This window comes from Chiroxiphia lanceolata, chromosome Z, assembly GCF_009829145.1.
Source record: "Chiroxiphia lanceolata isolate bChiLan1 chromosome Z, bChiLan1.pri, whole genome shotgun sequence".
In the NCBI taxonomy this organism is placed as follows: domain Eukaryota; kingdom Metazoa; phylum Chordata; class Aves; order Passeriformes; family Pipridae; genus Chiroxiphia; species Chiroxiphia lanceolata.
In genome coordinates, this window is record NC_045671.1 from 67,247,775 (window position 1) to 67,273,360 (window position 25,586).

General features: G+C 39.8%; 1 protein-coding gene across 4 annotated transcripts in view; it reads left to right on the forward strand.

The window, feature by feature from the left end:
* RNF38 (ring finger protein 38) overlaps positions 1-17,195 on the forward strand; it is a 108,491-nt gene extending 91,296 nt beyond the window's left edge. For all 4 annotated transcript variants that reach the window (XM_032675392.1, XM_032675393.1, XM_032675394.1 and 1 more), the window contains 6 exons: positions 1,398-1,559; positions 4,421-4,527; positions 6,091-6,175; positions 7,662-7,783; positions 8,683-8,782; positions 13,739-17,195. In XM_032675392.1, coding sequence (XP_032531283.1) covers positions 1,398-1,559; positions 4,421-4,527; positions 6,091-6,175; positions 7,662-7,783; positions 8,683-8,782; positions 13,739-13,801 — 639 coding nt within the window. In that variant the 3' untranslated portion in view covers positions 13,802-17,195. The remainder of the gene's footprint in view (positions 1-1,397; positions 1,560-4,420; positions 4,528-6,090; positions 6,176-7,661; positions 7,784-8,682; positions 8,783-13,738) is intronic.
* The last annotated feature ends 8,391 nt before the right edge of the window (positions 17,196-25,586 follow it).

Here is a 25,586-nt window from a genome sequence, read left to right on the forward strand (position 1 = left end):
GGAGGTTGTGTAGCACAGTACATGTCTCAGAGAAGAGCTTAGCAGAGAAAGGAGAAAGCACAGAATGTTACTTTCATTGCATGCTTCTTTTGTATTACTTCTTGTTCAATTTTTTAAATTACTGATGCTTTTCCTAGAACATTTTTTTCACACTTAAAAAAGTTACTGATGCCATCTGCTTAAGCAGATGTGGCTTAGTGATAGAGACTATGCAAACATGGGGAAATGTAATCCTGTTTTGGATTTAGGGGGAAATTAGGATTACCTTTCTGGCCTATGACTCTTACTGTGTGGGTTACCTGAGTCCTGTGTCCCTTTGTTTGCCCCTCTGACTAGAAGGTGCAGATATTTCAGAAATGCAGAAATAGGAAATAGTTTCAATGTTACAAACAATGCTGAGACTTCTTCATACAGTGTCTCAGGTGTGGACAGGGTTGTAATCACTTTGTTACAATGGTGGGAGAAGAGCTACCATCATCGTAACAAAGTGGTTTCCAGTGGTAGCTATCTTTGTAAGACCTTTAGAAAATGTATGGACTTGGGTTTTAGCTTGAGTTGCTTACTTAAGTTATTGAGTAAGCTTACCTGTTAACTTTCAGCTCTGGTGAAAAAAGCTTGCATCGCAGTGGTTTAAGAATACCTTGTGTTTAAAGTTTGCTCTGCATAACAGGAAAACAGAATATTCCTTTGGCTCCACAAGGTGGCTTTCTTAGCTGAATTTCTTGAAATGGTAGATCTCAGTGTCATTCAGAGAGGTGTATTTATGAAACTGATGGTTCCTGGTTGTTTCTTGGGTGCTTTTGAACCTGACTGATGTACTAGACTTGACTAGTTACAATCTGGAATCTCATGCTTCTGAAGCCTCTGGACTGCTTGTCTTGGTAAGATTGCTTGCATGATCCCCCCCTAGGAAAGCATCTGCTTGGTTACTGGATATCATTAGCTGTTTAATCTTACTGGATATCATTAGCTGTTTAATCAACTGGAGCCGCCATGTTTCCACTTTTAAGTTTTTCTGGCACAATTTCAGTTCTCGTCTATGGTTGTTTATTTTTTTCTCTTGCATAGTTGTACAGTGAGAGCAGCCTGGCAAGAGGGAGAGCAAATATTTGTCCTGAAAAATGCAAGACACAGGAAATTACAGCCACTCCTGTATTTGCTAGATCGCATAAATACCTGGTCTATAAGCATGGCTAGCTGGAAAAGGTGAATTTATATCAAATGTGTAGTGTTGTCATTGCTTTTTGGGTAGTGTTAATGACCTAGGAATTGTTCACAGGGTTATTAAAAAACTGATCACAGCAGCACAGAATATACATAGCTGGACTGCAGTTCTTTATTGGGGAAAAATTACATCTCTGTTATTGCAACAAAGGCTATCTCTGGTTTCTTTTTAGCCACTTCAGAGAATAGAAAATGACGTAGAATTGCTTGGAGAACACCTTCCTGTAGGAGGTTTTACATACCCTCCCTCAGCCCATCCACCAACGTTGCCTCCCTCAGCTCCTCTTCAATTCTTAACGCACGATCCATTACACCAGGAGGTGTCATTTGGTGTAGTAAGTATTCTTTTCTATGCTACATTCTCATTCATACTGCATTAACGTTCTGGATCTTTATTCTGTAGTACGTTTTGTTGAAAAGTGGCACTTTATGCGGACGTGTTCCATTACTGGTGTAGCTGCATACTGTGGTATTTTCTTAAGTTTGTGTTTATCAAGTTAAGGGTAATTTGACAACCACCAGCAAATTATTTTCGATAACATCATCTGCAGAGTGTAGCAGCATTTACTTAGAAAACATTCCATGTTGTCACACAGTCCAGGACTTCTACAGCAGAAACTGATTAGTACAGTTTATAAAAGCTGTTGTGACCTTCGGCTGATTCTTCATCATAAGTCATATGTTGAGTTTCCACAAATCAGGAAGGCTAGAATGCTTTAAAAACAGTTCTTCTCTGCAAGCAGTTGTACAGAGAGCTTCCATAATTTAGACCACGCTATGTTTTAAAGGTAGCTATGTCACAAAGCTTGCTTTGAGCCAGCTTCCTGGGCACCTACAGGCAGTTCATCTGCAGCAGCACAAAAAACTATTAAACCTGATGCAGGATAAAGTCCGTGTTGAATTTTTGTTGAATTGTGTGCTTCTGTGGTGTTTCCTGTGGTGCTACCTCCAGGATCTTTTTGTTGTACTTCAGCCTGCAATTACATTAGTCTTGAAATGGGTGGGGTTGTTGTTTGTGTGGGTTGCTTTTTTTAAAAGTAAAAACCTTTCCTGCCTGTGTGATGCTCAAAGAAATAAGTAGAAGTCAGGTAAAGGTGCTGAAATTTTTTAGTGTTTGACTTGTGCATCAAGTTGACAGAGGTTTTAGAGGCTTAGAGGTTTATGGTTATTTAAAATTTAAATGAGAATGAGATTTCAGGCCCTGCAACTGCAGAATATACAGATAGCTTGTCTTAGTCTCCTTGATCACAGAATATAGTCAAATGCTTGCTGTGATCTTTATAAAGGTTCAAATAAGTTTCCAGCATTTAAAAAACTCTTCAGTTTTTTAATTAATCTGAAGGTGTACAGATTTTCAGTTAAGTTTTCAGTCACCATGAGTTTCTCTGGAGACGAAGACACTTAAAAGCTTCTCTTAACTGCTTGTATTTTATTCAGTATTCTTGTTGGATGAATTAGTCTAATCACAAACATTTTGGTTGGAGTGAGGCTTTCTTGATTTCCAAGTTCAGTTGTTAAAGGAGATAAGGAACGTAAAATTTTTTTGCAGATTGTAGCATTTCTCCTCTCTGATGCTTCAGTACTGAGGAGTAGAATAAATATATATTACAAGTAATCATGTGGTCTTTTATACAGCAATCCTAAATCTTTATAAAGCTTTATTTATATTAACATTATAATGGTATGGCTGCATTTCTGATTCTCTTTCATTCAGTGAACAAGACAGTTTCTAATTACATTTTTGGATTGCAGAGTTGACAAAGCAGAAAAACTCATGTTGGATATGTCTAGTTTGAAACTTCCAAGCAAAAATACCTTGGCTCTTTTGCATTGTGTTTGTATTCGTATGTTAATTTTATGTTTGACCATGGCTACCTATTAAAAAAGTTTCCATTGTAAAATAAGAGGATTTTAAGTTAGTCATTGGTAGTGGTGGCCTTTTGTGCTTTCAGATTTCAAGCAAGGAAGAAGAAAAACATCTTACTAAAGACTTTGAGTGTTCTTTGTTTCAAAAAAAAAAAAAGTTTCAAGGCCTTGAAATGTGAATTCAATAGGAGTACATGAACTTCAGCTGTAGAAAATACTAAAAAATTTTAAAAACACCAGGATGACAAAAAAAGCCCTGATTTATCCATGGAAAGAAACCATTGAAGCTTTAGGCTTTGAAGGTCTCTTCAGATGTGGTCCAGCTGCAGAAATTGTACTGATTAAACTTTCCATGTACACTTAAAAGGCTGCAACACTGTAATGTAAATGTAAATATATACTACTACTTAAAAGATGGGCTTTCTAAAAAAAACCCCAACAATTAAAATTCGCTATTTGAAGACTTTTCTAAGGGCTTCTTTACTCAACCGTTTTTGCACAGGCCTGCATAATAGCACCTGGGCTTTTATATTTACAAAAGAGTCAGCACTTCATGTCCTGTTTCCCAAACTATCTGCATATAGACTAAAAACACCAGAACGTGCAAGGATTTCTGTTGTATATTACCACTTTTTCACATGGAATGGTATGATTGTACATTATACATAGGAATAATTTCAAATTGAGGCTGAGGTTCTTTTGGATTTGAGCAGAGACTGGATTTTTTAAATAATACTTTATTAAAAGTGAATTTCAGTGCTGAGAGAGGAGATTTTAAGAAAAGAAAATGTTGAATCACAGGCTCACATACTGGATGAGGTTGGAAGGGAGGTCATCTGGTCCAACCCCCCTACTCAAGCAGGATTGAGCTGACTGCTCAGGACTATGTCCAGCCTGCTTTTGAGTATCTCCAAGAAAGGGGACTCCACCACCTCCCTGGGCAACCCGTGCCAGTTCCCAGTCACCCTCCTGATAAAGAAGTGTTTCCTGATGTTCAGACGGAGCCTCCTGTGTTTCAGTCTGTGCCCAGTGTCTCTGGTCCTGCCACTGGGCACCACTGAAAAGAGCCTGGCTCCGTCTTCTTTGCACCCTCCCTTCAGGTATTTGTATACTTTGATAAGATCCCCCTGAGCTTTGTCTTCTTCAGGCTGAACAATCCCAGCTCTCTCAGCCTTTTCTCACGCGTGAGATGCTTCAGTCCCCTCCTAGTGACCCTTTGTTGGACTCTCTCCAGTATGTCTGTGTCTGTCTTGTGGTGGGGAGCCCAGAACTGGACACAAGTTCCAGTTCCACAAGTTCCAGTTGAAGCTTATTTTCTTCTTTCTTGCAGCCTTACCCACCTTTTATGCCTCGAAGACTCACAGGGCGCAGCAGATACCGATCACAGCAGCCAATTCCACCACACCCTTACCATCCCAGCCTATTACCTTATGTGCTGTAAGTGTACATTTGCTTCCATATAGGCTATTAAGTCATGTGACTTTCAACAGGCATCTGGGCACTTTCTATGGTTGGTCTCTCTGCCAGAGACCAGGCACAGTACACCTGTCTCAGAGGAAAACTTCCATTTCTGTGTAAATTTTTCAGCCTGTTTTGAATAGCATACACCCTTGAGCAAGGAAAAATATAAGCAAACAATTTTTGTCCAGTGTAGTTTTTCAGGTGTTTTGAGGCACGACAGCCTCTGTTTCTGAATTCTTCCTAAAATCTTGACCAAATTTTAAATCTTGGATATGTGATGCTCTTACAGAGACATGGTTACACTGTAGGATCAAGTCATAGGAGTCTTCACTTAGAGAATAAATTAATTTGGTTTGATTCTTAATTATGAAACAGAAGAGTGAGAGCTTTCTCTGACGTGTTCAGCCTTTATTGGCTGAACTGCTGCTCTGTTACAGCTGTTAAATTTCTGTTCTGCCTCTTTAGCTGTTTTGTAAAAGATGTGGGACAGTTAACGTTCAGAAATTAGCTGTAGTGTGTTATGGCAGACTTTCTGTGAGACAGTTTGGGTCTGTGACATGAAATTTATTAGTCTTCTATGTTCCGTTTTGGAAGTAAGTACGAAATGTTTGGAAAATGAAGATTAAGTTTCCGGTGGCAAAGTTGACATTGTCAAGGAAATAATCAAATATTGACATCAGATCTATAGTTTCTCCGTGCACAATGTCAGATGTGGCATGAAAATGGCACCAGAAATCTGTTTCAGCAGAGTTGTTCAACTTCGCATCTTCCAGGCTGAGGGTAATGTCATAGCTTCTTGCCTGACTGTAGAAGACACGATGTGGCACAGGAATTCCTGATGACTTCAGTGGGATTTTAGTATATTTTAGTGCTTTGAATTTTTGATTTCTGTGTATGCATTAAGTTTTGACCCATAGTATATCTTGGGGGGTAAAAACACTTATTTAATATACAACTAGAAAAACATCTCATACCTATCTGAAGGGATTCTGCTTTAACCAACATCACAGTATGTGAGAAAGTGAATTTGTGCTTGACTTCAGTATGGAAGTTGGTCCAGTAGCAGATCCTGTCTATCTTCATTATGTGTTTTAGGCTTACAAAAGTTGCAAGACTTTTGTATTGGAGAGCTAAGTGAACTTAGGGTTCTTTTTCTTTGATGGTATCTTATCCACTTAAAGAAATAAAATGTATTTAAAACAAGAATGTCAATTTCTTTTTAGTTTTAACTCTCCATAGTCTGTGATAATTAAGAGATTAATTTTTGTAATAAAGCTGAGCTTGGTTGAAAGTACCGAGTGAGACATGCATGCAACTGAAAAGTCAACACTCCCAGTAGCAAAAAGTGGCAGAATTAGCTTTTTCCTGTGACTCTTTCACTTCAAATGTCTGCTCTTGACTTCAAACATAACATTTTTACCAGTTTTGGTAACATGTTGATTTAAGAGACATCAATAAGGTAGCTTTACCTCTGCCAGATATTTCTGTGCTTTCCTTCAGCAAGATGCTGAACCTTATCCTTGTTTGCTCTCGTGGTAGATCAATGCTCCCAGTGCCACCTGCAGTTGGACCAGCTTTCAGCTTTGAGTTGGATGTGGAAGATGGAGAGGTAGAAAACTATGAGGTTGGTGTGTGAACTACAATTGCTTTTAAAGATATTAGCTCAAGCAATAGATAAAATTTTATTATCTTTTGCTTTTAAGCCTGGTTTTGCCTTTCAAATAAATATAATGACTGTGAAGATGGAATCAAAAACCATACTTTCAGATTTTTTTGTAATACTGGATATTAGAAGTGCTTAGCTTTCTTTCTTGTCTATTATGGTTTCCCAAAATCCACCTTTCCAGGCTAGTAATCATTAAATTGTTCAGCTTTTATGCTTTACATGCTACTCTTCTCCTTTCAAATTTTAATTGATTTTAAATACCTAACAGAAGTGAAGCACTTTCAAAAGAACGGGATAAGTCACTGGGTTTGTGTGTGTAACTTTCAGAATAGTGTAACTTTCAGAATAGTTTTAATGTCACAGGATTGATTAATCTAAGTGTAATGTTTATAAAACTGCCTTACTCCCTGTTCTTCTTGGCCCTCGGGGGTGTGGTAATTCACATCTAGAGATGTAGAACCCTCTTAAATATCCTAGATAATTATGGGGCAGTTCCAACTGTTATGTCTTTGCTGATTGATTCCATTTGATTCCTCTTCAGTCAGCCATCAACCCAACCCTGACTTTTGCATCTCTCTGCCTGTGTTCCCTTTAAGATCTCGTATAGTTGGACATTTTTATTTTAACAATGAGCACTTGTGTAATAACTTCTGTGGTGGTTCGGAAGAAGCAACGTCTTTGGAGAATTTGAGCCCTAGGTTCAACAGTAAAAGAACTCTCTGTAATCAGTACCATTTGCAGCTTTCACAGGATCTTTTAACTTTTCTGTGCTTTGGTTTTCTGTCACATTTATTGTGATGTTTTGCCTAGGTCCCTTGTGAAGGAGTGTGAGTTACATATATGACAGACTGCCAGTTATGTGCATGAGAGGATTTTACTTGCAATGCTTGGTTTATAGAAAATTAAAAATTTAGCAGAAAAAAAAGCACTTAAAGTTTGGTGGTATATATTTTTTGTCCAGGTTGAGGATAAAATCTCCATATTTTAATTCAGCTAGCCCAAGACATGGAGTGGAAATCAGAAACTTGTGTCCCATTAAATTGTTGATTTCTCTCACAAGACGAGACTCACATATTCTTAGGGAGGAAATTAGTTGACAATTTCTTTCTGGTTACCAGCACTGTTTATTTCATAGCAGGGCGAGGGGATCCCTCAGAAGCAAATTATTTACTGAGCGGTGCATGCAGCCATAGGACTAATTGGAAGTTGGGTTCTGGATGTTCTGAAATCCCAAAGATAATATCTTACATAATTACAAAAATGGTTAAGTTTTGAAAGACTTTCCATGGAGCTTGTATTGTATCAGAAAACTAAGGTTCTAAACATTTCTTGATAGAAGGGTGTTTTGTGCTACCAGCTGGGGTAGTGAGGTGTGATGGTAGCCCCAAATCTAGTGAAACCAGAGCCAGTGAATTTTTAAATGTCCAGTTTCCATGTTTTGCAGGCACTGCTGAATTTGGCAGAACGTCTGGGAGAAGCCAAACCACGGGGATTGACAAAAGCAGACATTGAACAGCTTCCATCCTACAGATTCAATCCAAACAATCACCAATCAGAGCAGACACTGTAAGTATATTGGTCTCTTTCAAAGGTCCATAATTTAGGTGGCTTGATTTTTATTTCTTTAACTTGCAGCCTCAACTAGGTCAGAAAGGCTTTAACAGCAGTCACGTCAGTAAACTTTTTAAATTTTCTTTTTTTCTTGGTGTGCTTTCCAATACTGTTTATTCTTGCTTTAAAACTTCTTATCTAGTCTTGCATAATTTAGCTATGTTTCATTTAGTTCCTCAGCATTTAAAAAAATTAAATGGAAGTGAAGTGTTCTAGGTTCAGCAACTAAACATTAAAGTGACATTGTCAACTTGGACTTTAGCTTGTGTTAAAATAGCTTCAAGTGTTGGAAGTTTGAAGTTCTCTTGGTAGAGCTTGGTCAGTGGTTTAGAAGTGCATCTTCTTATTTTTAAAACCCCTTAACTTACTGGGTTTGTAGGATCTGCACAATCAGGTGGAAAGGGCAGTATCAATATGAAGGTAGTTTAAGTGACTTAGTACCAAATACTATCTAATATTCGAATTCAGCATAAGGGTTTTTCTCTGATCTGTCAGTTTCAGTGACCTTTGGTGTGACTTAAAAGCATCAGTAGGGAGAGATCTTTGCAGATTATTATTTCTGCTATTTTAGATTTTGGTAAAACATCTGTTCTGTTGTATTGGTTGCATCTGTGAACTTCCGTGAGCTGGAGCACTTGCTTTGTGATTTGAAAGCACAGTAACAAAAAAGAAACCCCACCCACAAAACCCCACAGAGTCAGTTCTCAGTTTACATTGTTGGATACAGATCACTGTAGCTACTGAAGAAGTAAAATAGCTACCGTGTCACAGTCATACCTGTAAGGTTTTGCGTGGAATTATGTGTTTGTTGTTCTTACACAGCAGGTACACTTGAACTTTGTTGTCTTTTTCAGATGTGTGGTGTGCATGTGTGATTTTGAGTCAAGGCAGCTACTTAGAGTCTTACCCTGTAACCATGAGTTCCATGCCAAGTGTGTTGATAAATGGCTGAAGGTAAGAAAAAATAATCCTATCTTATATGAAATTCATTAGTTAGTTTTGGGGGAGAGAGTGGAGGTATTTTGCTGTTCCACTTACATTTCATCTTGTTTTATGTTTCCGATACGTAGGCTAGAAATGCCAGTAGAGTGGAAGCACTGCCTAAATAGGGTATTTTTTTAGAAGTGGTTGAAGGTTGCTTCTGTATAATCTTTGGCACAAGGGAAAATGAATTCGAAGAGAAGGATTTTCATTGACAGATCTTACTGTGTTTTCCATTCGTTTAGAACAACGACTGTGAATTTGAGTAATATGTGATATTAAAGAAGACTTGGAAAAAACGTAAATAATACAGAAAGTGTGATGTAGAGTTTCATGATGATGGTGGCTTTAACTGTTTTACATAGCTTGCCTAGCAAGAATGAGTACCAATACCTTTCCTTCCACATTTTGCTATTTAATATGTGCAAATAGAAATTATAGTTTTACAATATTACATACCCATCCAAGAGAATTTGAGCAAAAAGAAAGGCTCTAGAATCGGGACAGCCCAGGTAGAGCACAGATTAAATAGCAGCAATGCAGAAGATGTGAAGAACAAGAAATACAATTAAGTAGATGATGATAGACATTTCTAAGGCTGCATTTAGCCAGATCTACTGTCAACGAGGAATTGATTCCCATCTTGCCTCAGCTTTTTTCAGTATTTTATTCTATTCAGCTTTGACCTGTGTGTAGTTTGTTGCATAGAACATTGGAAACTGCAATGATCCTATGTTGATATGGTCTCTAGGGAATTATAGATGATGTCAGTTGTTTTGGAAGAAGAAATTAAATGCCTTTATGACATCATAAAACTGAGAAAATACATATCTTAGGCATACACTAAAATATTCAGAGAAGGAAAAAATCAAGTTAATATTGACAGCATTCTTTTGGCTAACAAGGCACCAAGAATAATGAGAAAGGCTTTAAAAAGTAGGATATGAAATTGCCCTTGAGCTACCCTTGGTAGGCTAGGTCTAAATCTAGGGTCAGTAAGTATTTCTACAGCAGTGGTCATAACTTTCATTAGAACAGGTGTCCTCCAGTATCTGAATCCACATACATGCTCGAGAATCAGCGAGAGGAATCTAAACATCTGGTTGTTCTACTGTCAGGTTAAAAAGCCATGCACACACCCCCACTCCACATATTATCAATATATCTATGCTAGATGTATGCTGTTTTATTCACTAACTACAAATTAAGAGTAGATCATATATATATATATATATATATATATATATATAAGTAGTGTTCTTCAGTGTCCCCCTACTCATCTTGTGATGTGGACATTAAGTATCCAGGTATAGCATTGACTCCATTTTATGAAAAAAAACCTAAGATCATTTGACACAGCCTTTGAGGTAGTGGACACTATAGGTCTATACAGGTTAAGTTGATTATCTAAACTTTTTTAAAACCAGCTCTTTCCAGGCTATTAATGCAAGAAAACATACCTCTGATTCATAGAATCCCTGATATGCAGATTTCTGGAAGTTAGAGGAACATGTCAGGGAAGTATCATGAATGCTTGTCTTGTTCTTAGTGCTCTTTTTGTACCTGACACTGGACTCAGGAATCAGACAAGTGTGTTGAGTTATGCTTTTTTGAGACTCCGTGTGGTACTTTTAAAGTTAGAGTTAGTCCTTTCAAGTGGTAATGAACTGGGAATAGAATTTGGAACTGTACAGTGAAAAAAGTGGATTTAGTTTAGTCTGTTTTCATAATCATAGATGTACTATAGTAGTGGTGAAATACCTTTGCTGATGTTCCTGTCCTGTTATAGAAACTGCATTTTCTAACAGATCATCACATGGTATTTTCTAAAGGTTGTCTTTAGAATGGGGTGTAAGGTATACAATCAAACCCTAAAGGGCTGCAGTTAAACCTGCTGAAACTGCTTGCATTGACATCATGTGTTCCAGACCTGAGTGCACAATAAGCAAGACAAGGTTAAACCATCACAAAGTAGGGTTGCTAAGGCAGTACTTTTACACTATTTGGGTTCAGTTACAGCAGTACAAAGATGGTATATATAAGATTATTTTACTCTGCAAGCTGTAACAAATTACCTGTAACACCAGTCTATTTTAGTTACAGCGTCTGTCTAACCTTGTTTACAGTTAAGCAGCCAACATCTGGAAGTTAGGATAACTGAAAGATATTTTGAGCTTTAGTTTTGTTTCTTTCCATTCCTTTATGAATTTGATAACTTTTTTAATGTGTTGAATGTATAATTATGTCCAGATTCACTTAATTCATGTCATCCAGCCAACATCATGTTGATAAACTTTGCAAGGAAAAGTAGAAATCATAGCTTTCAGTACTTGTAACATTTTTCAACAAGATAAAAAAAGAAAGTTACCAGTTTGTCACTATGTTTTACTGATTTGATCTTGTCTCTTTGAAGAAAGTATTTGCTATTTAGGAATATTTCTAGAACTATGGAGTCAAGTTGATTCTTTTTTAAGTTTCATCATGTGTCATCTTAGTGAAATATTTAAATAAAAGGTTAGTGATCCAGTCTGATTATTTAAAAAAAAATTCTGATTCTGCTGCCTGTTGGTGGTGATAGAGGGGTATCTAAAAAAGTTTTGTGGCTTGTATGCATGAAATATCTGATCTGCCTAGCTGCTATTATAATGCTATATACAGTACTACTTTTTTAGGTAACATGAGCAAGTGAGAGAAAATGTCCTATAACAGTCTGTTAGGCTGCCCACTTTAATTAATAGTTCCCTGGTCAAGCAGGTTTAAAGACTTATGAGAGAAGATCTAATACAATGGAGGAAACAAGAGGAAAGTTATTCTTTAGCTTTTCATAGTATTGTCAATTCTCATATTTCACAGTATTTGTTTATTTATTATCCTAGATCCTTTAGTCAGATATGAATACATGGGAAATCTGTTCTTCTATGAAGTAACAGTCATCATCCCAAAGGAAAACTTGACACTGTGACCTGTTTTCACCTAGAGGGTTTAGAACCAGCTTAAAATAACTACTTGCCTTTTTATTTAATGGTCTGGTAGGAAATGCTGTATTATATATGAGAAAAGATGAACTGTAACTATACTTTGGCTTCTTTCTGTTGGACTAACACCAAAGTAGTGCAGTGATTTTTAGAGTATTTCAGTAGCCCTATAGTTTTACTATTTTAAATGCAGTTCACTTTAACTATAAATTTCTATAAAATAAAAAAAAAAATAAGTAGATCAGTTTGTTGTGCAGCAGTCTCTCATTACAGTACAAAAAATAAATCTGCCTGAAAGAGTGGCAAGTTAAAAGGTCAGTATTACCTTACTCCTCTTTTGACACCATAGAGTCATATTAAATGCCGGGAAGGGGGAATTCATTTATTGAAAGGCACAAAAATGCAACTAAATTTAAAACAGATGTTTGTGTAGGATCTTGAAAAGTTGCTAGAGAAGTAGTGGTGTGGTGTTCATGAGTATTCATTTTATCCTGGCACAGTAAGTTTATTTCTGCAATTCCTATCAGGAAATTGCTCCCACTGATTGCTGTTCCGTGGTACGGATGGTTCCTACCTCATTGTTGACCTAAGTGAATAGCTCTTGATTCATTAATCCATTGAATTTTGAAGGACATGCCTTTTTATTTTAAAAATTGTACTAGCCAGGTTGTATCTAGAATCATGCACATACAATGAAGTGACCACATAATGACATTGTCCTCAAGTATATTTCAAAACTACTAGTTAGAGAGAAATAAATTTTTGTTTCTCCAATCCATGCTTTACAAAACCAGTGATAACAGTAGTAATTGACAGAAAAATATACCCTCATTTTAACTTGCATTACTAAATAATGTTTTTCAGTAATAACTTGTTACTTTCACTGGATTTAGTTATTGTTTGGGTTTGAGATTTGTGACAATGAGTTCTAAATTCTGGCCTGTAGAGCCGCATTTTTTGATGCTCATCACTTGTATTTTCATTGAAAATTTTGGTTTCCTTAGAAAGACTTGGAATTGACAGTGGTTGGTCCTGCAGTTTTCGTAACTGTGAAATATAGTATCTGGGGCAGGGAAGGGCCCCACTCTGCCCTTTGCAAAGGAAATGTTTAATCATAGGTGTTGTGTGTTTGTTCAGGGCTTTTTCTCATCATTGGTTAAAATGAAATTAGCCATTATTTGAAAAGGGGAATGAGAAGGCAGAAATACTTTCCCAGTAGCTTAAGGCATGTTACTTCTCATCTATCTTATTTTCTAAGGATGCTATAAAAGTAAATGAGTCACAGGACATGTTTTCAGTGTGTGCTTTACTGAAGAGCCAAATCTAGACCTGCTGGTGCGTTACTTGAATATCTGTTTAGTCGGGTCATCTTCTCTTTGTTTAACTTCCTTTTCTTAATTCCCCTTCCCTTTTTCCAAAACCCCTTACCTTTTTCCCTGGTTTGCTTTCAGCTTTGACCAAATCTATATGATGTTTTTCTGTGACAGTAACTGAATAAACAAAGCTTGATGTCATTCCTGATCAGTAGAGCTTGTGACAACATGACACCCTCCCACAAGACGTTTATTTGCAGCCCAAGGTGGCTCATCTTGTTTCACTGGGTTTTGCTGCAGCACACAGTACTGCTTCTTAGCTGCATCCATCTGATGGCAATGTACCATAGCTGTGAGTCTGCATTATTAAAACCACCTGTCACTTAGACAGAGCCCGTTTGTTGTTTTGCTCGATCTTTAAAGATAAAAGTCACAATTTATTTTTTTCTTGTGAAGGAAATCCACCGACTCACCACACCACTCTTAACATAACAAAACAAACTAAAAAAAGGCATAAGCACACTTTGTCTTCTCTTGTTTAGGGTACTCTTGAACTGCTCTTCACCAGTCACAGATGTGAATGTCTCGTTACTTCAGCAATGTCTTTGTCAGTAACCCCTCCTGTTTTTCTGGTTTTACAGGCGAATCGTACCTGCCCAATTTGTAGAGCTGATGCTTCGGAAGTGCATCGTGATTCAGAATGACCAACCTAGGAGCACAAATCTGGTTTGGGTGTTTCTGGTCACATGTATATATGAACTCTCTATTGAACTTACCCATGTGGCTTCCAGCCTACCCTTTACACAAAAGGGTCAATGGACCTTACTTTGCACTGTGTGACTTAATCAATTATAAAGCTTATAACTAGTCTTCACAGTTACGGGATTGTTATACTAACAGTGTGATTGGAACTCCAAAGATTTTTTTTTTTTTTTTTTAGCTTAATTTTGTGTGTGCACTAACATTCCCTGGGTTCTGTGTGATCATTCCGAGTATTGCTGCGAGATTACTGTGGATGTGATCTTTTAGCATGTGCTTTTATAGGAAAGAAAAAGGAGAAAAAAAAAAAGTGGTAGCTCCAAACAATATAGCAATCTACCTTATATAGAGCCTTCAGATACTGTGAGTGGGAATGAATGGTGTGAGTGTGTGTTTGCCTGTGAGAGGATGTGTGAAGTGTGCCTGTGACTGAGTGTGCCTGTGTGTTTGAGAACCTATATACCAGCATGTGCTGAGAACGTATGTGTGTAGTAATAATTATGCTGCAATGTATAATCTTGTGTGTTATTTAAACAGTACTAGTACTGTACACTGGTTCCTTTCCTTGTGTTTGCAGTTGCACACTGAATGCGATGGGTGCAGCAATTACAGACATTTAATATTTCCTCCCCAATGTACTTAGAGGTGTAAAGACCTTTCTACCTACTATTCAAACAACTGTTATGCTTCCCCTTCATTGGAGGCTTTAAGTGTGTACCACTAAAGAATGCATTGATTGTTCATACATGAGTAACCTTGGGGTTTTTATCATATGTTACAAAGTTTGGATTTTTAAATGGCTGATTTACAAGTTATTTTATCAATGTAGAGTTGCAATATCACATTTAGCAATATTAACATTTTCAATTGCTAATATGAATATCAATGTTCTTCTGTTTTCCCTTTAAATTTTTCTGGCTGGGTTTGCCAGTTATGTGTTTCTTCCATGAAAGGAAGCAGAAAGGACACTGAGGCTCTTGTGGAACAGCTCTTAACTTTTGGCCATTGTACTTGCTAAGGTTATCAACTTTTAGCTTATATACATACATTCTTTGTCACCTACAAGGGAGTTTGTATGTAACTTAAAATAACTTGTAAAAGGTTACAATTTTATTCCTGCAACTTCATGAATAAAATACAATTTTTAGCATTTTCTCAGAGAAGTAAAATTTTATATTTTTTTCATTGTATCAAAATAGAAGGTAGGTTTTGGTCATTAACTGCAGAATTCAGTTGCCCTGATGCTGCTTCTTGCCCTTCCTTATTTAATGGCGAGTGTAAATGGAAGAAGGAATTCCCTCCATTTTTGCAATCAAGTTTCCAGAGCACTCTGCTATAGGAAAAAATGGAACACCTTCCAGAACAGTGCTGTGAAATAGAAGGGGATAATCTCTGTTCAAGTGCTCGGAATAATATTTTACTTGGGCTGTTGAAAAAAAATTAGCTTTCTCTGTAATGTTCACACTGTTAACATCTCTGATACGCTTTAGCAAAATATTTAGGCCTGCATACACCACAGTTATTAAAAGGATGCACTTTTTGCAATTAAATTCTTTTTGTGAGTTCAATGTCATTACTTTGGTTGCAGCAGCACAAGTGGCACAATTACCAGTATTGCTATAACTTGCTGCCAATCTCAGCTTTAAGTTATTCTTTATCATGTCTTATGCTTTTGTATGCTGCTATGCTTTAGTATCAGTTATAATTTCTAACAGTGTTAGATGTTCTCCATGCTGGTTTTCCTCTTTGAAGATTCTGCAGACCAGTCACAGCTCTTGGTGGTGCAGCTAAATAAAAGCACAATTTTGCCCTATTTCAGATGCTTTTCCCTCTGTTTAGTTTTGCAGGTAGTTCTCAAAAACAGTCAAGCTTTCTATACCTATCCATACTTAGGAACACTAAATAAATAAAAATGCTGTTACATCAACTTCAAAATAATAGAATTTCTCCTCTCTTCTGTGGAGTTAAAGAATAGGCTTTTCACAATAGCACCTAGCAGAATTACATGTAATGAAGTTTATTTTTTTAACAAATAAAATCATGTTGTTTAGAAAGCATATGCCACGCATGTCTTACAAAACTTAGGCTCTTTTATATAACTGCAGAAGAAAAAATTCTGTGTGTACAGATTAAAACATGACTAACACTACTGTGCTTAATATTCAGTTCGAAGCATGGAAAGAGGGTACTTTTTCTAAACTTGATTCAAGTAAACAAGACACATTCTTCTGAAGCCAAGGGGAAGTAGTTCTCTTTCTGGAACCGAAGAAATGTCCCTTTCCCCCGCACACTAAAATTCTGTGAGGCGGTGGGAGATCTAGGAGATGGAGGGACTAAGTTGGTAAAATGCTGAAATTAATTGTTGCACTGTTATGGCTCATCTCTTCTGGAATGGTTCTTTGGTTTGCATAGGACTCTTGGAGATGAATGTGGACTTGCTTCCCGTGGTTAGTGTACAAACAGCACACATGCTTACGTTCTGAATCAGCTCAGACAAGCCACAACCACATCCTCGCTGTGGTGGCTGTCAAGGGAGGGGATTCATGTTCAGCTGTGAACTGCCATATGTTATGCACAGCCTGCCATGGTGCCTGACAGCACCTGAATTCAGCAACACTTTTTTGTGTTCATTGCCTTTCTGCTATCCACTGACTCTTTCTTCTCCAAAAAAAAAAAAACAAACAAAAAAATACAACCCAACCTCTAATATGTTTGCTTTATCATATTGGCACTGCTGTGTTTTTTTGCATAAACTGTCAATTTAATTTGACATTTTAGCGGATATCAAGGCCTACAGATAATTCCAGTGTCTCATTTTGTGGCTTTCTTAACAAAAAGAAGTAAGGCCATGTGTTGTATGTCATTTTGTACAGGCTCTTGAATGTGAGTTCACAGTCCTTAATATATTGCATAATACTTGGGATGAGATTTACCAACTGTTTTAATTGTAGAAAACATTTTTGACTGAGTTATCTTTGGGCCTTTGTAAAAGCTGTGGTTTTTTCCTTTGGTACATTGTTACCTCATTTTGTTACTTGTGTTTCAGATTTGCTAATTATTATGAAAGCTTATGGGTTTTGTTGGAATCATATTTTGTTAAGTGTTTTTCTTTAAATCATATGCTATTGTATCATTTAACATGTAGTTTTAAATGTATTATAAATATCTGTAACCAAATCATTTGAAGGCTTGATAAATTTTTAACAAAATTTGTACATTTTTTATGAGAGTTACTAGTAATGCTTTACTAGGTAGTGCAATGAATTTTTATTTTTAATCCCTGTGCCCAATTTTGGAGTTGAGAGAGTTGTTCAGTAATAAATGTATGATGTACACTTACACAATTTTGTCCTGTTCTTTCTCTTAGAGGTGTATTGTCTTCTGTTACCGTGCATATTTCTGTGCACAATCACACAACTTGAGATACTGGCAGCAGCCACTTGGGTTGTAGGGGAAAGCTTTGCCAACCCTGACTGTAGGAACATTTAGCAACATTTTTTTTTTTAATTGGAGAGAGCATAAGGAGCTGGTATGGAATCCTGTGTCATATTTTTAAAAGTGAGAATTCATAGGACTCATAGCCTTGCCTAAAAGGTCAGCTTTCTAAGGGTGTTATCTGCTGCTCCATCTGGGTTCCTATGGGGTTCATCCCAGAATCCTCAAAGAGCTGGCTGATGTCATTGCAAAACCTCTCTTGATGATTTTTGAGCAGTCTTGGGAATCCAGAGAGGTCCCAGCTGACTGGAAGCTGGCAAATGTTGTCCCGATTTTCAAGAAGGAGGACTCTGGAAACCACAGACCTGTCAGTCTCAATTCAGTGCATGGTAAAGTTATGGAGAAGATTATTGTGGAGGGTGTTGGAAAACTCCTGAAAGACAGCACAGTCATTGGTCACAGCCAGCACAGCTTCATGAGAGGAAATTCCTGCTTATCCACATTGATTTCCTTTTATGACAAAGTAACCCCCCTAGCTGATCAAGGGAAGCCAGTTATTGTAATCTTTTTGGATTTCAGTAAAACCTTCAATACTGTCTCTCACAGTGTCCTTCTAGACAAACTGTCCAGCCCACAGCTGGATAAACACATCATGTGCTGGGTGAGCAATTGGCTCACGGGTTGAGCACAGAGGGTAACAGTGAATGGGGTGACATCAGACTGGTGACCTGTCACTGGTGGGGTCCCACAGGGCTTCATCTTTGGCGCTGTGCTCTTCAACATCTTCACAAATGACTTTGAGGCAGGAAGAGATACTAAGTTTGCTTATAACACTAAATTGGGAAGAGCTGTTGAGTCCCTTGAGGGCAGAAAGGCCCTGCAGAGAGACCTCAACAGATTGAAGGTCTGGGTAATCACCAACCATATGAAGTTCAATGAGGGGAAGTGCTGGATCCTGCACTTGGGATGGGGCAATGCCGGATGTTTGTACAGACTGGGGCATAAGATGCTGGGAAGTAGTGCCAGGAAAGGGACCTGGAGGTCCCAGTGGACAGCAAGTTGAATCTGAGTCAGCAGTGCCCTGGCAACCAGGAGGGCCAACCCTGTCCTTGGGGCATCAGGCAAAGAATCGCCAGCTGGGGGAGGGAGGGGATTGTCCTGCTCTGCTCTGCACTGGGGTGGCCTCACCTTTAATATCGTGTGCAGTTTGGGCACCACAATGTAAGAAAGATATGAAGGTGTTAGAGAGTGTCCAAAAGAGGGCAGTGAAGATGGTGAAGGGCCTTGATTTGAAGCCGTGTAAGGAGGGGCTGAGGGAACTTGGTCTGTTCAGCTGGAGGAGACTGAGGGGGAGAGCTCATTGCAGTTACAACTTCCTTGTGAGGGGAAAAGGAGGGGCAAGCACTGATCTCTGTGGTGACCAGTGTCAGGACTTGGTGAAACTGCATGAAACTGAGTCAGAGGAGGCTTAGGCTGGGTATCAGGAAAAGTTTTTTCACCAAGAGGATGGTTGGGCACTGGTAGAGGCTCCCCAGCGAAGTGGTTACGGCACCAAGCCTGTCTCAGTTCAAGAAGCGTTTGGACAATGCTCTCAGGCATATGGTTTGACTCTTGAGGATGGTCCTGTGCTGGACTGGGAGTTGAACTTGGTGATCCTGATGGGCCCCTTCCAACTCAGCATATTCTATGATTCTTTGAATTACTGCGTCCATAAAACTCAGTGCTTTTTCAAACGTGCAAATAAAATGGGAGTCATCAGTTCTAAAATATATATTCTGCCTAACACAGTCTTATGTGCTGGCTTTTGCAGTGGATTGCACTGTGCCACTTGTACCCTACTGTGTCTCACAGTGCAGTTTCCTGTTCTGAAAGAACTCATGTACCACCAGGCTCCTAGTACCTAAAACAAAATTTAGCAGATTTTCATTTTGAATTGGACATTTGTGATAGGTAAAGCACCATCTTGTCACCCCCTAGAAGAGTCTAAGTTAACTGCTGTGGAGATGCCCAAGCAACACAGTGTTCCATGGCAAATATTCTGGGAGATACTCCATGAAGCTCCTTCTAGCTCACTATTTCTCCCCATTGATTTGTGTATCCAGGAGAATCACGTTGACCAAACCATGTTTGCTAGGGTTTGAAGGATGTTTGATTTCTTTTGAGAGGCAGTTATAGAAGGAATACAGGGAGAGAATTTAAGAAGCAGTTCAGAGCTTATTTGAGTACTAGGAACCTGGGCCATCAAAAGTCTTAGTAACTGAAGATAAACCGGTGAGCTCAACAAGTGAAACAAGAAGGAACTGTACTCAAAACAAGGAATGGAAATCTTTCTTACGTGATAAACTGGTGAGCTCAACAAGTGAAACAAGAAGGAACTGTACTCAAAACAAGGAATGGAAATCTTTTTTACGTGTGCAACAGACTAGTAATGAAATAAAAGACATAGAGTATAATATTTATATGGTCTACCATCTTAAAAAAAAGGACCCTTATCAGTTAGCTGTGACAGTTTTGCATAGTAATTAGAAAGTATTTCTATAAAAACTAATAAAATAATTATGCTAATTGAAAGAGGTGCTGTTAGAACACCCGCTTTTGCAATATCTGATGTATTGGTTCTCTTACAACTTGGTCTTGCTCTGCATTTTACTGAGCTGCTGTTAATCACAGACCATATCCCTTCTGTGTACAGAGGGTTATCACTACTCCATTGCAACATATGCTTCCTTTCTAAATCGAGTCCAGCATTGAGAGCCAGGAGCACTTTGGACCTGTATGATTGTGTTTTGCCTGGCCTTATAACATTTTGCTATGTTACTTTCCTTCTGAAGAGCAAGGCCAAATTAAAAAAAATATTTACTACGAACTTCTCATTGTCTTACTCTCTATTCTGTTGCAGCTTGAGGTAGCATTGCCAGATTTAAGGAAACACAGCAGGGAAAGGAGGTTGCAGAGGAGGAAAAGAGGTGATTGCGCTTCATTTTTAAGAATTCAACATGGATGATGATCAGTTGGCAACAAAAGGAGTAAATGCAGTTGAGTATTACAAATGATACAGCATCAGAAAATAAAGATGTCATTTTTGGTCTTGGATGATGGCTCACTCACATACTAAAATTAATTCTATCACCATACTGTCTGTCTGTTATTAATGGGGTGTCACATTCAGCAAGAGTGTGCTTCCACAGTGGACTATCATTAACTGTACATGAAAGGACAGGAAATCATACAACTTCTGTAGGGTTTGACATTTACTGACTAATATCAATGTCACATGCTGAGGAAGTCACAGAGAACACAACACAAATAGTTGTTCCAGTAATGTATTTGTAGGTCATCCAATTCTGCAAGCCCTCATTTTTGTGTGATGTCCTCAAGAAGTCAAGTTTCATCAATTTACTAATAGAAGAGCAAAACAAATAGAGAAGTGTTGTGTGACTTCAGTTTACCCCGGGGCAGGGGACAGGGGCAAGAGCCAGAAGCAGAAGCCTTCAGGTTAACCAAAGGCCTTGTGGAAAGGTTAGCTCTTAAACTGACCCTAAGGTAGCAGGTAGAAGTGCTGTTTGGACAGAACTCCCTATCTGAAGTGAAAGGTGTAGCCTGTCCTAATCCATTAAGAGAAAGAACCAATGATCTGCTTTGGTAAATCTTTCTCAGGGTATCAAAAATTTGGAGCACAGACAAGATTTGCTTATGCTGATTAAGGAGACTGTTCTTAGGAACATCCATTTGTACCAAGCACTCCTGGGCTGCTGGCCTTTCCAGGGATTGTCTTAGGAGTGGGTACTTCGCAGTTGATCTCTCCAATGGGAGCCCATAATTTTGCTTATGGTGGATTTTGCAGGATCTGATGCCAAGGGGAATCTCAGCATCCCTGAGCTCTAGAAACACAGCTGAGTTTGTTGTTGATACAGGACAGCTTCGTTGCTGGAATTTCTGTCCTCAGTTCGTGAACGATTCAGTAGATTGCTCTGTAGGCAAGTGGAAATGGAAAGATACACTTTCATTTTTATCTTGTTTTAGGACTTGGAGGAAGAAATGAGACAAAAGATAGCTGAGAAGACTGTATACAGACACAGCAAGCCTCTGCTGAGTTCTGCCCACTGGGTAAGGCAAAATACATCAAGCAGCAGAAGGCTTCTAGCTTCCCTAGGAACTGCAGATGGCAGTAATTCAACAACTGATGCTTTCTGGGGAGATGGAGAGAGCATTCCCTCCACCACCCTGTGCATCTGGCTGTGTCTCAGAGCTGCAGTTTTATAACATAAAACCTTCAACCGCTATGCAAGTTCTACATACTCCCATTCCTCCTCCTCCCTTTTGTCCTCCCCCACCTCCCAACACGGTGTGTTTCCCCCTCAGGAGTGGGAGGGATCATGGGTTATTGCCAAGCCGAGCCAATTTCCTGACAGTTGTGGCAATGACAGCGCAGAACAGACACAGCCAAGGACAACACTGCTGCCAGTGTGACAGTGCTCCTTGTGAGCTGTGTGGACAGCTCAGCCTTGCTGCCACAATGGTACTGCTCGGGGAAACCTGCTGAGATGCCATCTCTAAGCTGTTTCTTAGATGCTATCATGGATGCTGTTAACGGTGCAGAAAGCATTGAATCTTTTGTGGTCCTGCTGAAGCTCTGTGGTACAGCCATAACATCAGGTAATATCCTTTCACCTCAGAGATACTACTGGCATTGCTATTAGGTGAAGAAGACTGGGAGTGCTTTTCTCCTTAGATGGGGCTGTGCAGAGGGACAGTGTCACTGTGGGAAATATGGACTGCAAATTGACAGCACATGGACTGTGTAAGGCACAGTGCTCAAACAGGGAGAGTGTTTTGCTTGGCATCCCTTTTGCCCTGTAGGTAACAATATTTTATATGAAAGCCTGAAAGCCAGACTCTGGGAAAAGGAAAGTGGTGTGTAGGAGGATATTTCATTTGAAAGGGCAGTTTCCATGTGAGTTGCCAAGTGAATGGCATTATTTCACTGTCAGGGCATTTAAATTATGGCAGATTGAGATGTAGTGGTTTGTGTTTGCATGCAAGTAAGGCAGGGCCAGCCTAAGTATGTATATCAGCTGTGGCCACCATTATTTCATAGTACTTACATCTCAGATGGTTGGTAGATGGTGCCTACATACCTGCTAATATTTCTGGACTCTTTTTCCAAAAATCTGCTCTGCAGGTATTGTCTACCACAGCTTAGTGGGGCAGTTTTCATTTCCCTGGAAATTTTCTGGGGAGATGTATAATGTGCCTTTTGAGTAGGAACTCCAACTGCTGTACTTTGGCTCCTGAATGACAACTATCTGTTACTCAGACAAGAAGTGCCCATTCTGCAATTGGCAGTGTTGAGCAAGTATTACAAAGAACTGATAAACAGGATAATAACACGGATAAAGAAAGGGCAGAGGGTACAGAGAACACCTATTTTCAGAAAATCTCGGTTCCCATAGAATGAAGGTGGATTTCAGTGCTACCTTTGCTGGGCTGTCCTAGGACAGCGCTGTTGATGCAGCAGTTCATCAGTAACCTGGTGGACGAGCAAAGCAGAAAAATAGAAAGTGAAATCAGAATGTTGCCATAAACAGAGGTCGGTGGGAAATGATAATACAGACAAAATACAGACAGTAAGTCTTTGCCTTACTGCTATTTACAGGGTTGTCTATAGCAAACAGAACATGCCACAGAAAGAATCTGCGGCTGAAGCGCAATGGCAATAAGAGAAAAACAAAAAAACAGAATTAAGTCAGTACAAGTGAAATGCATAGATAAGATAGATAACAGTGCCAAATGAAAATTCTGCATTTACTAGCCCTAAGGGGCAAGCCGTCTCCCAGCTGCATATCCAGACTACGTGCTTACATTAAAACCTGCTGCATCTTCCTAGCTGTCTTCTTCCAGTCAAACCACATGATATCAGTCTTACTTGATCTGAGCATCTCCGTGCTGGATATGCAGCCTAGATCCTGCCTGGGACTGAGAGCACCACATGGTAGAGAATCTCTCCTGCCTATGAAAGCAGGAACCCCTGAGCATCACTAGGGCTTCACTGGGAGTTGTCTGCCTTGAACCTGGGAGTTGTCCATAGCAGAATCTCATCTTCCTCAGCGCTCAGCTCACATCAGTCAGAGTGATGTGGTGTCATGTGCCCCAGTACGTGGTTGCCCAAAAGGGGCACTTGGTGCTGCAGGTGTTGTTGGTAACATCTTGCTGACGTGGCACATGCCTTGCACTGGGGCAGGAGCAGGTCTCCCGGATCTGAAACTCCTGCCTGTCTTCAGGAGGCAAATGAGCAGGAAGTCTTCAAGGGCACTTGGAGGAGTGGTGTGTGGAAAGCAAGAGCATGTGACAGTAGAGGAAGGAAAGGAGCAAGTTATGACTTTAATTTTCTCCTGTCAGCTAGTTTTCAGTTGCAGCATCTTGCTGTGAAACATCACTGGGAGATCAGAGAGCCTGTATAATAAAACTGTTTTGCTTGCAGCACATAATCTCAAGTAAAACAATCTCATTATGCAAATATTGAGTGCCTTCTTTCACAGGGGCTGTGGGACTGTGCTCCTCCTGCTCTGGAGGCATTGGCTTTCAGAGCACAAGCTAAGGATGAACTCTTGATCTTAACAGATGCTGGTAAGGCCAAGTTCATAGCTTATACTGGGGCACAGGTGCAAGAAGAAATGTTGTTCACCTCACCACGGTCACCACAGAGGTATCTTACACTGTAGGGAGGTGTAGGAAGGGAGAGAAGGAGCAGCAGGTTCGCAAAGAGCTGCTCTCCCGAGAGCTACAGGCCACAGTTAGTGTGTGGCTGGAGACACAAAGGGGTACTGGAGTGCTAATATGACTCCTGCAGGAACAGGTAGCCCAGGATAGAGCAGCTCTGTGGATGCCCATGGCAGGACATGAGCAAAACATGGCTTGATGGTGTAACTAAGAACTATCTCTCAAGGGGAATAGGATTGCTGCAGTGAAAGGTTCCTTCACCCCTTCTTTCTTGTTTGACTTACAGTACTGTTTTGGGGAGCAGCTGGGGATGCATATTTATCCTTTCCTGGCATCTGTTTGCTTGCAAAAAGCTGTGGGCAAACTCTCTGGAGGGGCTGCTTGTGGCCATACCATGCTGCTGTATAAGAGTCTGAACTGCAGTTGGAGACTTTTGCTTAGAGGAATGCTTTGAAACATATTGTTTTAAATGGCACTGTGTTGCCAAGGACTCTTTGTGGCTGAGTGAAGAGGTGATTCCTTGCCCTACTCTGCAGGGAGAGGGCAAGGGAGAGAAGCACACATGTCCCTCTCAGTTTTGTCAGTGACACTCTTTCTTCTCAGACACCACAACAGGGAAAGAGAACAGGATTGCAGCTGAGGCTGTGCCCCGTTCCCTGTGCGTGTGCTCACTCCCAAAGGATATAGGGGCCATTGCCAGGCCCCTGCACCCCCCTTTTCTATCTTTAATTTTCCCTCCTCTGTCTGAGGTCCCTGTGCTGCCAGCAACAGTTGTCAGGACTGAGAAGGGCTTGTTGGGCCATATCATGCATGCCTCTGCCCATAGTAGTTTTGGGAAAAGTTGATAAGGAACAACTAGGAGTACCTGTCCAGGTGACAGCCTGCTGACGAAGAGGGGCTCCCAGCCCTCACCAGCCCAGAATGAGTGTGGAGTTCTGGTGTGTCAGACTGAGTTTGGGGAAGCCTTGCCCAGACAGGGTGGCTGATGGCAGTTGCAGGCAGGCCTACTGCCTCCCAGGAAGGTGTTCTGGAGAAATACTATCCTTGAAGGAAGAGTCACGTCTCTCCTACCCTTTGTCCCCCACCGGCTGGGAGATCGTGGCTATGTTTGGCTCCAGGGCTACGTTCTTCTCTCACACAGTGGCTCTGGGGTACCTGAAGTTGGGTCAGGATGGTGACAAGGCTGTTCTCTTCCTGCCACAGGGAACAATTACAGTTGCCTTTTCCTGTTCTGCTCTGCTTTGAGCACTGATCCCCTCTGGGAGAACTCTAGGATCTGAATTAATGTAGGGCCTGCCCAACTGCCCTCCCCACTTGCAGCCCAAGACCCCTCAGGAGACTAGAAGTGCAAGCTCATTGACAGCTAATTGCATGTAGTTGAGAAAACAGTAAACTGCTTTGATCCTGGGTGGTTTCAAGCCATGTGAGTTGAACACTGTTCCCCTGTGACAGTGGCAGAATCAGGTTTAGTGAGGAACCCTGTGGGAGGATGGCAGTTCAATTAGCATCGTTTCACGGTGCAGCGTTAGAGGCTGTGGATCTCAGGGAGAACATCTTCTGGCCTGTAACTGCATT